General features: G+C 35.6%; 3 protein-coding genes across 11 annotated transcripts; 1 reads left to right on the top strand and 2 right to left on the bottom strand.

Moving 5' to 3' along the window:
• The first annotated feature begins 848 nt into the window (after window positions 1-848).
• Window positions 849-5,066, top strand: LOC133299603 (serine/threonine-protein kinase D6PKL2-like). Its single transcript, XM_061499073.1, has 2 exons — window positions 849-1,435; window positions 4,233-5,066. Exons 1-2 carry the CDS (start codon window positions 855-857, stop codon window positions 5,032-5,034), a joined length of 1,383 nt encoding a protein of 460 aa, XP_061355057.1. The 5' UTR covers window positions 849-854; the 3' UTR covers window positions 5,035-5,066.
• A 1,213-nt stretch (window positions 5,067-6,279) lies between these two features.
• On the bottom strand, window positions 6,280-7,729 carry LOC133299612 (large ribosomal subunit protein P2A-like). Of its 3 annotated transcripts, none has more exons than XM_061499082.1 (4): window positions 7,630-7,729; window positions 7,422-7,511; window positions 6,616-6,848; window positions 6,280-6,528 (listed from the first exon to the last, which is right to left on the bottom strand). In XM_061499082.1, exons 2-4 carry the CDS (start codon window positions 7,507-7,509, stop codon window positions 6,502-6,504), a joined length of 348 nt encoding a protein of 115 aa, XP_061355066.1. In that variant the 5' UTR covers window positions 7,510-7,511; window positions 7,630-7,729; the 3' UTR covers window positions 6,280-6,501. The 3 variants fall into 3 exon arrangements, with proteins under 3 accessions (XP_061355066.1, XP_061355065.1, XP_061355067.1); XM_061499081.1 differs by having other exon boundaries at window positions 7,422-7,515; window positions 7,630-7,697; XM_061499083.1 differs by having other exon boundaries at window positions 7,422-7,529; window positions 7,630-7,684.
• Window positions 7,730-9,212: 1,483 nt separating this feature from the next.
• On the bottom strand, window positions 9,213-13,437 carry LOC133299615 (MAR-binding filament-like protein 1-1). 7 transcript variants are annotated; one of them, XM_061499087.1, is made up of 5 exons: window positions 13,141-13,437; window positions 12,665-12,708; window positions 12,421-12,555; window positions 10,399-12,181; window positions 9,213-9,627 (listed from the first exon to the last, which is right to left on the bottom strand). In XM_061499087.1, exons 1-4 carry the CDS (start codon window positions 13,427-13,429, stop codon window positions 10,424-10,426), a joined length of 2,226 nt encoding a protein of 741 aa, XP_061355071.1. In that variant the 5' UTR covers window positions 13,430-13,437; the 3' UTR covers window positions 9,213-9,627; window positions 10,399-10,423. The 7 variants fall into 7 exon arrangements, with proteins under 7 accessions (XP_061355071.1, XP_061355073.1, XP_061355072.1 ...); XM_061499089.1 differs by having other exon boundaries at window positions 9,213-9,606; XM_061499088.1 differs by having other exon boundaries at window positions 9,213-9,595.
• Between the last annotated feature and the right edge of the window lie 482 nt (window positions 13,438-13,919).

Genomic DNA, 13,919 nt, shown 5'->3' with positions numbered 1-13,919 from the left:
CAATGAGGGGCTAGCCCAAACGGGCCGTACCCCGAAGGCATGGTGCCCGGAGAAGGTTGAATGAGGATACCTCCTGACAATGTACCAAAAAAAATAAATAAATTTTTTTTCACTCCTCCACATGAGCAACTTTAATATTCTAATTATGTACTTCCGAAAGTACATAATTAAAAAATGATTACAGAATCAAAAACTCATTCTTACATCATAATACTTATATTTCCCATTTTATTATTAGAGAATATTTCTCATTTATAAATTCTTCATCTTTAGCCATTGAATAAGCATTTTGCATTTATTATTTTATTAATGGTTGCATTCATCTTTAGCCTGAACATCTTGAATTCCACTGCATTTAAGAGCATAGTTACATTGATAATTTTAAACTCCTCACCAAACCGTTCATCATTAATTTCGAGAAAACTTCATATTTTTTTTTTTTTTGATAACAAAAACTTCATATTTAATTTGTAAAATAGATTTTATTAGAAATACCTTCGTATAAATTTTATTTTATTTTTTATTAGAGTTAATATTGCTAAGTTTTAAGAAAAGAAAAGAATTAAAATTGAGTAACGATTTGATCCATACCTCTTCACAAAAGTGTGAATTCAAACTTGATTCTTAACGTGAGACTTTGTTGATGGATAATATATATTCTTTCTTAAAAATTCTCGAAGAGATGGAAGAGTTTTTTCCTACCCCGATGAGATATCGTATCTAACTTCAGTTAAATTTTTTTGTATTTTCAAAAAAAAGTAAATAAATAACAATAATATATAGTCCCTCCACTCGTTACTTGATAGTTCAGTGCTCTCTCTTCTTCTTTGTCGTCTTTATTCCCAACAACAAAAATGGAACCATGCGTGGAGGATCTAGCCGACGACCTCCATAGCCTAAGCTTCGCTTCCACCACTACCACCGTAGATATCAAACGCAGCACTAGCTTCAGCTCCGAAACCACCACCGTAACACCATCCACTTCAGCTCACTTCCATCCACCACTCCCATCCACCACCACCAAACCCCACGCGCCCTCTTCCGACCCTTGCTGGACCTTCATCCACCGGATCCGATCCGAATCCCCGACCCGTACCATCTCCCCTTCGGACTTTCGACTCACCCGTCGCCTCGGCTCCGGCGACATAAGCTCCGTCTACCTAGCGGAGCCGAAGCAACCCACCGAGGGCTCCGCCGCGTTGTTCGCCGCTAAGGTGATGAACAAAGAGGAGCTGGCGAGCCGGAGCAAGGAAGGGAGGGCGAGGACAGAGAGGGAAATTCTGGAAATGTTGGACCACCCTTTCTTGCCCACTCTCTACGCGTGCATTGACTCGCCCAAATGGCTCTGCCTCTTGACGCCGTTCTGCCCCGGCGGTGACTTGCACGTGCTCCGCCAACGCCGCCCCAACAAACGCTTCCACGAATCCGCCGTCAGGTGCACACGCCGTTACTTAGTTAGTTAGGCACTTGCATTTTCTATTCGCTTCGCTTATATAAATATAAAAAAATTGAAATGAAATGATTACGTCGTTTTGTCTTTTAAGTAAACATTTTACGTAAAATTACTGTCAAAGCCAAAACGACAACTAACAGTGGTAGTTTAGTGTGTTCGTAAATTGTAAATAATAATTGGGTGTTTTTTTGTTTTTTCAATTTTACAAGTTTGTGAGAGAAGATCCCACATAATGAATCTTCTTATTCTCTTTCTGTGGACTACAGAGATTCGACGGAGATAAAATATTTGAAACTGCCAATAATCCTTGGTTTAAGTAGTAAGAATTTGTTTTCCTTAACCAGAATTTGAGTGGAAAAAATGGTATTGGAAATTTGGAGTGGTGTCATATGATAGGTCCAACAATGTTTGAACTAAATTAGTGGGGTAATTGACGGTGGATATATCCAATTATATATATATATAAATAAATAAATATATATATATATATAGTGGCGGACGGACATTTTTTTTTTTTTTTAAATCAAATGGGTGGGTGAAAAATAAACACACGTCATCACTGTCTTTCTTGAACTGCCGCGTGCATAATGCAATATAAACTTAGTTGAAGATTGATGATGAAGATAAGATGCCATACTTTTAAGGAATGAAGAATCGAAGAATGCTTCTGTGATCGTTCTATTGTAACAGCTTAGTTGACTCTTGATTATTATTTTTTTTATGTTAAGTTAAAGTTTTTTTTTCTTTTCTTGTTTATATTTTTTTAATACATTTAAATTTTTTTTTAAAAAAAAATCTTCGAGGGCAGCCCCTGCCAAAAGCGTGCACCCATAAAAAAAATTGCTAGTTCCGCCACTATATATATATGAAAATAATTTTTATGTTATAGGAGATTTCTTTCTCCTACTAGTGATACATGGAAATGTGTGCAATAACATTTTTTATTTTATTCTTTAATAGGAGGTGGGATCCATCATATCTTGTGTTTATAGTAGGAGAAAGTATTTTCCTACAACGGGAAAAGAGGGACCATATATATATATATATATTGGTTACTTTTTTTTTGGTAATCTATATATCGGTTACTTTAATATCAATGTGAAATTAAAAAGTTTGATACAAAATATTAATGGTTGATTTCCGTGAATTTAACGATTATAATTTATTGAGTCATATTTATTAATTAATTATTAATTTTTAATAAATTATAATCGTCCTATTGATAAAAATTAATGGTTAAAATAAGTTTGGCTCAATAGTTAAGATAAATTTGACATCAATATTAAATGATGTTGTTTCTATATATATATATATATATATATATATATATATATATATATATTTATTTATTTATTTATTTAAAATCTGATACCATAATTTTTTGCGGGATTTCTGGATTTTTATTTTTATTTTCTTAACTTAAAATAAAATAAATGTGAGGCAAATCTTGCAGTGGTCCCTTATTGGCAGGTTTAGGTTCCCTCATTTATGGGGATATGTTATCCCCAATTATGTTTCTAGAGTTCGAAGCCTGCAATTGGTTTTTTATTTTTTTATTTAAAGAAATTAATCCTTCTCTTATGTAATGTAATTTGCTTTTGCATGTTCCTTCCAATGTTCTTGACTTCTTGCTTTATGACCAGATAAAGAAAATTGATGTTCATAGCTTGTCTGTTGGGTGACCGTTCAAGAGATTCCTATGGACGTCAAATAGACAAATTCCTATTTTTCATTTTCTCCCATCTTCCCTCCTTTTTTTTTTGTTTCTCTTTAGTTGAGCATGCTTTTACGTAATAAAAAAAGACCACAGACAGACCAATGAAAGCAAAAGCTGAATCTCTCAGATTCATGTTCAACTAACTATGTTTTTCTTTCTTCTATGTTTCACAAGAAAGTGCTTGCTATCTTTGCATGAAGAGTTACTTTACTAACTGCTTTTGTTTTCTTGTCATTATTTGCACGTCTCACATGAAATATATGTCTTTTTAAATTTACTTTTGACATGCATGTGGCAGTGGCAGTGTCATCACTTGACATTTTCTTATTTTCTTCTTCATTATCTTGCTTGAAAATTATAGATATTGTCTCAAAGATATTGTGCAACATATGGCAAATTCAAAAGCAAAAGCATATATTGTCTAGCAAAAGGATTAGTCTCTGAGACAAACATTTTAACAAATATTCTTGCGCATCAACAAATTATAATTAACATTCAAAAGACAAGATGTTTTATTAAAATGCTTGGTATTTGTCTAAATATCAGTGTACTAGCCCACGTTACCCTGAAACTATAGCAAAACAATTCATGTCCCTGTTTAGTCCAATGACCCCATTCCGTAGGCCTAGCAACTTATATATCTATTGTGTCATGTTGGCCGATAATCGTCTTTTAACTAAGACGAAAAGCATTATTGCATTTTTCTCGCAATTGTAGACCATGTTTTCGACCAATCCAAACATATATATGCCACCTCGGGCCAACTTTAACTTAATCTATTTTTGTGCTTCAAAAAAGAAAGAAAGAAAATCTTATCCCCTTTTGATTTTAGTTTTCTTAATTGATTAAAAGAACATAACTTACTCTCTTAATAAACTGTCTCTTAAGTTAAAAATTTGGTAGGAAATTTTTTGTCATCTACCCACTCGAATTCGGATTAGTTAGCATTCGTTAGATACAGATGATTTTTTTTTTTTTTTTTTTTTTAAAAAAAACCTGTAATGCTTTTATATTTACATGATTAGTCAATGTTAGTTTCATTCTTACTCGTGGTGTTTACAGGTTCTACGCATCAGAGGTCTTGGTGGCACTTGAATACCTACACATGTTGGGGGTAGTCTACCGTGATCTCAAGCCAGAAAACGTGTTGGTTCGATCTGACGGCCACATCATGCTCACTGACTTTGACCTCTCGTTGAAATGTAACAAGTCCAAATCAACGGCTCAGATCATCTCTGATCAAAGCCCTCCTCTCACTGTCCCACATTACGATTCTCACGTTGAACCCTCTCATGTTATCCCCTCTTCTTGCATGTTACCTAACTGTATAGTCCCCGCCATGTCGTGTTTCCACCCAAAACGCAAGCGAAAGAATAAGCAGAGCCTGCGTAGCGGGCCTGAGTTTGTGGCCGAGCCCATTGATGTCCGGTCCATGTCATTCGTAGGAACCCACGAGTACTTGGCGCCAGAAATCGTCTCCGGGGAGGGCCATGGTAGTGCCGTGGACTGGTGGACTTTAGGGGTATTTATATTTGAACTGTTTTATGGGATAACACCCTTCAGGGGCATGGACCATGAGCTAACCCTAGCTAACATTGTGGCTCGAGCCCTTGAGTTCCCCAAGGAACCCACCGCGCCTGCTGCCATGAAAGACCTTATACAGCAGTTATTAGTTAAGGATCCGGCAAGAAGACTCGGGTCAATGGTGGGGGCTTCCGCAATCAAGCACCACCCATTTTTTCAAGGTGTGAATTGGGCATTGCTAAGGTGTACAACTCCCCCCTTTGTGCCCCCACCTCTCAGTAAAGAAGCTGTATATGATCATCCTGGAAGTCGTCCAGAGACTCCTTTTGAATATTATTAATGATAGAAAGCTTTCTGCCCTCACTTATCAGTACAGCTAAATATAATAGCCCCGTGAAATTTATTATTTTCTTTTCCCGGTTGATTTTCCATCATCCTCTCCACATTATATTTATAAAATAGGTTATATGATGATGGAGCTTGTTAAGTGTTGACAACTAAAAGGGAAGAGAGAGAAAAGGGGAGGGGGTTAAACATGCTATAGCAACCACGAGATTAAAGACATTAATTGGGTGTGTGATATTAAAAGTTCAAAAATTGAAGAGGACAATCCTGGGAGCAGACAACATATATGAACCAACAATTCCAATCCATCCATAAATTGGGAAATGACTTATAATACGAATACCATAAATTTGGGGGGAAAAAAAGAATAAAGGTTGAAGTTATTTGATTAACGTAAAAAATATTTCAATGAACCAAGCAGACTTCATCAATGCTTTTCTGCACTTGAGCTTCTTGTGCCGCGGAAACTACTCGAAGGACATTGTAGGCCAAAATTCAAACTTAATTAACCGGACCAACACAAGAAATGGAGCAAACAAAGGTCTCTGTCACTCATCTCCTATTTATCACATCAATGGATCGATTCAAAACATAGCTGCCAACCCACTTTAATCGCAGAGACAAATCTTTTAACTATAGAGCATAAAATGCAGCCACCGTATTATCATCATATGCTAGAAATATAAATACCTCTAATAAAAAAAGGAAAAGGATATTGTGACAACCAAGTTGTGTTACTACCAAGTGACTACCAATCAATCTCACCGTTAGATCGATTATGTTGATCCAACGGCTATATTTATTTCCATCTTTGTATGGTCATGATTCCCCATATTTAAAATGAAAACATTAAATATGGGAAATCATAACCATAGAAAGGTGAAAATAAATATAAAGTATTAAATTTAAGAAATCATGACCATACAAAGATGGAAATAAATATAACCGTTGGATCAATATAATCGATCTAACGGTCAGTTTGATTAGTAGTCACTTGGTAGTAACACAACTTGGTTGTCACAATATCCTTCCCCATAAAAAATTAAAAGATCATATTTCCTTCACTAAGCAATGAAAGGAAAAAGGAGAAAGGAAACAAGAAATCCTCTTACTACCACTCTGAACATGGACAACTAGCAAAGTTGTTTGTTATGTTCTTGGCACAACCTTGTGAATCAAGAAAATAAACGACAATGGATTATTAATGACCATTCCTACCAATCTTGTATACTGATGAAAATGGAAAAATGAAATTAATTCACCAATAAGTCAAGCAGATCAAATTCATCATATCAATAATTCTATCAGACAATTTGATGATGTCATTACATTGTCTCAATTGAAAAGGCAAAACCCATAAAACCTAATAAAGTATGGAACCGCAATAACAAAGACATGTGTGATTCAACTAAAACTCTAACCAAAACTCAGCAAATGCTTCCGACGAATAGCTTCAACCCTTTTAGTCGAATAAACTGAAACCCATGTCCTGTATAAACATGGAGGATATATGATCATTAGCAAAGAGTTATTAAATTATTTTATAAATCAATTAAGCTACAACTTTAATACTTACGTCATCCGACTCTTCCTTCTCTTCAACCTTCTTTTCCTCCTTTGCCTCAGCAGCAGGTGCTGCACCTCCAGTTGCAGCGGCACCTGCAGGTGCAGCAGCAACAGCTACAGCACCACCACCAGAAGGCACTGAAGCCAACTTCTCTCTTCCACTAGCAATCAGCTCAGCAATATCCTTGCCCTTAGTTTCAGTTAAGAGCAACTCAATATTACTGTCATCAGCCTCAGCTCCAACTGTAAAATTTAAACACAATTCAAAATTCAATGTTTCACCCCCTTGGGATTAGAGTTCCCCCTCGTTCAGCAGCAAAAAAATCATTCAACCTTTTATTATAAATACTAAATTTCCTCCTATAATGGCACAAAAAAGCAAATAGGTAAACAATAGAAAACAAAGATATAAGAAGAAACATTAAAAAAAAAAACTACCACACCTATCCATGATTTATGGGTTAACAGTTAAAACTGCAACCAATCCCCAATCCAATTATTGTAATGGACAAATCAGAGTGAAAATTGATAAGCTACAACCAATCCCCATATTATAAATCCGCAAATTCGATTCCTCTAATTATTAAATTTACAAGTCTCACACAAATATTTTGCTCTAAAATACTTTGCTTCCCACATTGTATAAAAGGTCCGATTGCAATTGACTATAGATCCATTTGCAGAAATCTAACCTAGTAAGACACTCGAGAAAATACGAAAAGCGAAAGCACTAGTGAATTTTAAATAACTGGAAAATTAAGCACATGCTTATCATGTTTGAAAGAATGGATCAGAAAAACATGAATGTTGGCGCACCTGAGCCAAGGATATTCTTCAGATCATCAGCTGAAGGAGCTGCGTTGCCTCCCAAAACGGCAAGCAAATACGCTGCGATCACCTTCATCTCTACCTAGAAAAAATCAACTGAAAACGAATCAGTAACACGTATCACAGAGGAACACTGTGTTTTACGCACGAATCGAAAGGTAATGAAAACGCAATTGCTAGTGAGAGAGGCGCGTACTTGCCAGAAGTGAAAAAGGGTTGGGTTTTAGATCTTGGTGCTAGGGTTTGTGCAGAGAACGAAAAAACAAGGCAGAGTGATGATTATATATATATATATATAACTAGGGTTTACATCAGCTCATCATGTCCGTTCATTTTTCTTATTTCTACTATTACCCCTCATTGAGCTTGATATTTTAAAAAGAGAAAATACCTTTTTTGGTTCTCAGCAAATTTCACGATACCCGCTTTAGTCTCTAGCAAATAAAAAGGCTCATCGTGATTCCTAAGAAATTCAAAATGAATCCATTTTAATTCTTTTGAAAGACTAATATGAGTCTTTTTTGAATTTATGAGAGACCACGGTTTCAATTAAATGAGTCCATTTTGAATTTCTTAGAAACCACGATGAGCCTTTTTATTTGCTAGGGACTAAAGCGGACATCATGAAATTTGCTAAAAATTGAATTTAACGATTTATTTTTTATTTGAATCAAATAAAGTAAATTAGTTTTTAAAAATAAAATTATAAAAAATAGTATAATATAATTTTTTTTTTTTTAAAATAAATCCAAGGAGGGGTGGGATCACTACTTCCAATGAGCATGGAAATGGTTTGTCTCTTATTATAGTTACAATTTCTGAAAAGAGTGGAGAATCATAAATTCAAATTGTCCAAGAAGCAATGGATTCAAAAGCTGAGAGTCTCAATTCCTGAAAAGAGTAGAGAAGTCCAAGTCCAAAAATGGATTAGCCATTGCTATCTTAAAAAAAATAAAAAATAAATACAATATGGTAACTAATATTGTTTACGTTTCTAAGTGCAAAAAAGAAGAAGCTTGAATTGGGTTTATTCAACCCAATATTGAAGAGGGTGAATAGTAAACCTACGTTATGTGACAAATAGCAAAGGCCCATTTTGTGAATGGGTCAATGGACCCAGTGCCAACACCCGATTATCAAGGGACCGTACCGAATCGTATTTAATTCTGTAATGGTGTAATGCCATTTTTAGTTCAGATTATTTAAGTTGAATATAACTTCACTTGTTAAGTGATCTGATCCTAGCTTGCTTGTTGCTTAGCCGAGAACAAAAACCACAAGATTTTCTAGATTGCTTAGTCGGTCGTCGTGAATATGATGTTACTTATCATGTTCGATTTGCCATTGACAATGTTACCTTTTGATATTTATTAATATCTTGTATTTAATAATTATTCAATTATCCTATCTTCTAATGCTATGCTATTATTTATATTTATCATGATGCTCACAATCACATGTGACCCAGATAAAGTTCGTATTTGTGCATTTGACATTGAGACCACGAAACTTCCATTTAAAATTTCCTGATGCAGTCCATAATTTAGTTATGATGATTCACACATGGTAGATGGGCAAGGGTATTTTAATCATAAACACAGAGGTAAGTGTTAACGACAGTCATTAAATTTTGAGCAATCTTTATCTTGCTCTCACTTTGTTATTATCACAAAGGAAATCAGCAAAACATGTTTCTTCTCGTTTGACACTCCTGTAAGCAATATTTCATTTTTTTTATTGGTAAACAGCAATTCTTTTATTCTATTTGTCATTGCATGATGTAAATTATGTGTATATGAAATGCAAGCCACTAATGCCATATTAAGCTTCATCGTTCAGCGGATTCCTTTTACAAAACCAATCACGAAGTAATTTGATCCATGCAAGCACCACATACAAATTCTTCTACGGTGGTGAAATGAATAATTTCTTCTTGTCCCCATTGTCTTATTTAAATGAAATCTTTGACCTTTTTGATATGCCAGCATGACTCGTGGGCGTGTATTCATCTCCATCATCACCATTCACCAATCACTTTATGCAGATCTTTTACTTGCCCTGAGGCTTCTTTAATGCTGTTTACATCATCCTCATCAAGAGCAAGTGAGAAGATAGCATTGGAATCTTGAATATGTTTTGACGATCCAAGTTAGATGTCATCTCTGAAACAGAACTACTTGTATAGGAGCATTCACTAACAGAAACATGCCAGTCAAATATTCAAAAGAAAAGTACTCATTTCTCAAGCTTCTTAGTAGTAAATGCATGATAAGAACATTTTTCATTGGTATCCATGTCAATTAACATTAAAAATGCTACTGGTAGGATTTTAACATCGGTTACTGTGAAGAATTTCCATAAAAATTATATAACAAATTATTTTTAATTTGTCTTTTTTTGAGTAAAAATATAATGCTTTGGGTTTATATTACCTACGAGAACATACAATGGTTCATCACTTACTTGTAAGTGATAAAGCATAAAAAATATCTAGTTTGCCAGATAGTCTAAAGCTTGAATAACAGGGCTACAACTCCACCTCATGCTGCAATCAATGATCTTTTAACATATTACACTAAATAGTTAAAAGATATCTGATAAATGCAAATAAACACAAGAGGAGGTTGGAGGTGGCAGAGAGAGTCAACCAATGATACACAATATCAGAAAAAAGGGCAACGGAAGTATGTTGATTTGCTTGATAGACAATGAACACTAGCTGTGTATAACCCAAACAGAGTTCAATGTTGCAAACTGTACTTAGTATTCTCACTTTTTTTAGGGTTATTTATGAAAACTATCTAAAAGCTCAACTCAACAATTCCTACTGTGTTATTTCGTTTGTACAAATACTATCGCACCATGGAAATGTTTGCATGCCAAGATGAATAAAGTGCAACATCAACTACCTTCCAAATAATTTATTACAAAATATCATTCTCTGAATTGGAATTTTTTTTCTTACCAGAAAGCTCTCCAGTTTCTCTATGTTACTCGGGGTTCGCCTTTCTTCTTCGGATATTCTTCCGTGCATTTACAGTAACCCTGGATTCACCTTCATCTTTCTGCACTTGCTCATTATTATCAGCAGCTTTCGAAGAACTGATCTTTTTCTGCACTTGCTCATTGTTATCAGCAACTTTGGAAGAATTGATCTTACTCCTCATGCGCAATATCTCACCCTTGGCAGAAGCCAATTCCTCCTCCAATTTCTTCCCCCTGTTCTCTAAATTCTCTCTCTCTTTGCCAAGTCTCATGATGAGGTTATGAGTATCTTCAATATTTTCCTGGGCCTCTTTGTTTGCATGTCTTTGTTCTGTAAGGGACTTGTAAAGCATCTCTTTATCATTTTCAAGGCTAGAAATAAAAGAATTGGCCTTCTCTAGTTCACCAGAAAGGATCAATGCATTTCGGTTCATTTCGTCTAGTGATTTGGTAGCCTCCTCCAGGTCCATTTCAAGAGATCTTCGGGCCTCCCTGTCATTTGAGACTTGCTTCTCCAAATCCTGTAGATCTTTGTTCAAAGAAGCAACTAACTGTTTTTCTTCCTTCAAATCCTGAGCTGTGGTTTCAGCCTTTTTGTAGATGTCAACTAATTCTCTTTGTAGGTTATCACGGTTTTCAAGAGCAACTGTCAGTTCATGGGACATGCTCTGCAGCTCTTCCTGTGCTTTCTTCAAATGCTCCTTTGCTGTCATAAGCTCACTAGATAGCATTTCTGCCCCAAGTTTTGCATCATCGAGGCTACTCTGTAGTGACTCTTTAACTTCAGTGAGCTCAGATGAAAGCTTAGAGACCTCAACCTCAAGCTCTTTGCGTAATTCGTTTGACTCATTCAGACGGTTTTCCAATTCAGCAGACTCATTTCTTGATTTTCCAAGATTCTCTTGACTGACTTGGAGTTCATACTTCAAATGATTCACTTTCTTAGATTCATTCTCTAGAGACTCCTTTAACCCTTCTCTTTCTTGGGCTAAATTAGCAGTGATGGCCTTGTTTTTGTTTGCTTCATCTAGTACAAGTTCAAACTGATCCTTTAGCCGATGAAACTCCTCTTCTTTTTCTCTCAAAACCTTAGCATCCAAAGCAGCCTTCTTTTCAGCAGTGAACTTTAGGTCATTGTATTCCTTCTCCAAGGCATCATATTTACTCCTAAAATCATCGTTCTCAAGAGTTAAGGAACTTACTCTTGAATTTAGTTCCATCACCAAGGAATCTTTTGCTTCTAGTTCCTCTTGGGTTTTCAGTAGTTCATCCTTCAACCCTTGAATCTGCAAATGGACATTAGATAAGTCATCCTTGGTTTGCTCATAGGTAGAATTCAAATTCTTCAATTCCAATTCCTTTTCTGCAAGGGATGAATTAAGATTCCGAACAATATCTTCTTTGTCCTTGAGGTCCAAACTCAGCAGACTAATTCTTTTCTCTAAAATTTCAATAGAATCTATTTTTTCTTTCAAATTGTTTTCAAGATCCTTCATTTCTGTATAAGTCTTTGAAAGCTTAGTTTCAATTCCGTCAATTTGAAGTTTCAGCTCCACAATCAAACTTTTCTCGCTTTTTAGCTCCTGTCCCAAGCGGGTGATAGTACTGTTTGCAGAATTTAGTTGGTTTATCAATGCTTGCTGCTCTTCCTTTGCCTTTCCAAGTAGTTTGGCTCGTTCATCCTGCTCATTCAGTAACTTCAATTCATAGTTCTGCTTCAAGGAAACAATCACCTCTTCCTTTTCCTTCAGTTTGCCACTCATCTGCACACATTGACCAGTAAAATATATGGCTTAAATCCTAATAAATAAATACTCTAAAAATGATTTTTTTTTATTAAGAAAAAACAAAATCAACCATTTAATATCAAATTAGATGGAAAGAGACCAATCATTGTGGTTCTTGTAGTAAAAAGAGAAAGAGAAGAGTACTCCCTCATTCCTCAAAGGCCAACACATATCTTACCAGTTTCCAAGAATCATAAGAGTGCATATAAGCTTACTGTTTCTATGGTTGCAACAGCAGTCAACTTTTCTTTCTGAGCCAGTGCATAGAGAGCCCCCAACACACCAGAAGAAATTATTCCTATTCCATTCAGGAGAGACACAAAGGACGGTTTCTCCATTTCGGATGCTGTCTGTCCACAGAAGCTACATAGTTTAGAACAAGTTGAACATCCAAAGAGCAAATACAATAACCAAAACTTACTATTCAACATTGGTATCTGAACTTAACAGCAAACAAACCTCTTCTTTTTGGTTATCCTCTGGGGTCTTCACCTCACTTTCTTCTGAAAGAAAATGAGTAGTTACACACAAGTTACTACGAAAAAGAAGACTATAATGCTTTACCAAATTGTTATAAAAATTAATAAATAAAAGTCCTATTTTGTTTGGTTAGTTATTGATTGCTGCATCACCCGTCCAAATTATGAGTCCTATTTTTCTTTTCAATATATAATTTGTTTGATGTACTTCACGAAGTTTCATTGAAAAATTGGAGTTAGAATAGTATATAAAGTTTGTATATATATTCTGATTAATGACATTTATTTACATTTCGTACTTTCATATAATATATATCCTCATGTACCCGAACCTTAAGGTTTTAAAAATTTATTTTCAAAAAATAAAATAAAAAATTGTCACTACACATGACGGGTTCGAATAGCAATCACATTATAAATCACCGTAGAAGAGGTGAATTGAAGAAGAGAACTCACTAGCGGTTGCAGGGGATCCTTCAAGAGCTGGGGCAGTCTTCAATGGGAGAAATGGAAGAAGAGCGATACCCATTAAGAAAAATGTTCTCTTTTTGCAGATTGGGTCATGCTGGCGCAAGCATGACGATGTGGGAGTTCGCAACTTAGTAGTGCTCAAGTGTGCGTTTCTGTGCCGAGAAGAAGAGGAAGAAGGAAAAGGGAATTGATATAGGGGAGAGTGCAGCAAGCAAGAGCAACCCGCTACAAACCCCATCTTTTGTGTGATTTGGTCGCTCGCAGTGTGCCACATACAAACACTATGGCTACGGAGTTTTTAAGCCATTGATTGTGGCGCTTTTCTTTCTTTATTTGTGATATAAAGGAATGGATAAAATTTCATGGTGTCAATTTTAGAGACCACCCAGATTCTATTAAAATTTTTTGGAGTGGAAACTCGTGTGCTAATTAATATAACCATATCATGTGCTGAGTTAACAATGATAAGGGAGAAGGGAGAAAAAATATAAAGATAGAAAATTACACAGTCATTACTGTTAATTTAATTATTAATGATTAAGATTCTCACGTGACATGATCATGTTAAATTAAACGTAACTGAACCTCCAAGGGTAGCTCAGTTGGCAACTAAGACAAATTCTTGGAAAATCTTTGGGGGCCAGAGGAAGTGCCTCTCTCCTCAGATGAGGGATTAGTCTCATCCTTCCCTTCCTCCAGGTAGCGAAGCTCAATGCACCCGCTGTTCTAATGAGGAGCTAGCCCAAAGGGCCGTATCCCGAGGA

Source organism: Gastrolobium bilobum, unplaced genomic scaffold, assembly GCF_033153095.1.
Source record: "Gastrolobium bilobum isolate Gb01-03AN ecotype WA unplaced genomic scaffold, APGP_CSIRO_Gbil_v1 utg22371, whole genome shotgun sequence".
Taxonomy (NCBI): Eukaryota; Viridiplantae; Streptophyta; class Magnoliopsida; order Fabales; family Fabaceae; genus Gastrolobium; species Gastrolobium bilobum.
The sequence above is the reverse complement of the archived record's forward strand: the minus strand, read 5'-3'. Positions and strand labels throughout refer to the sequence as shown.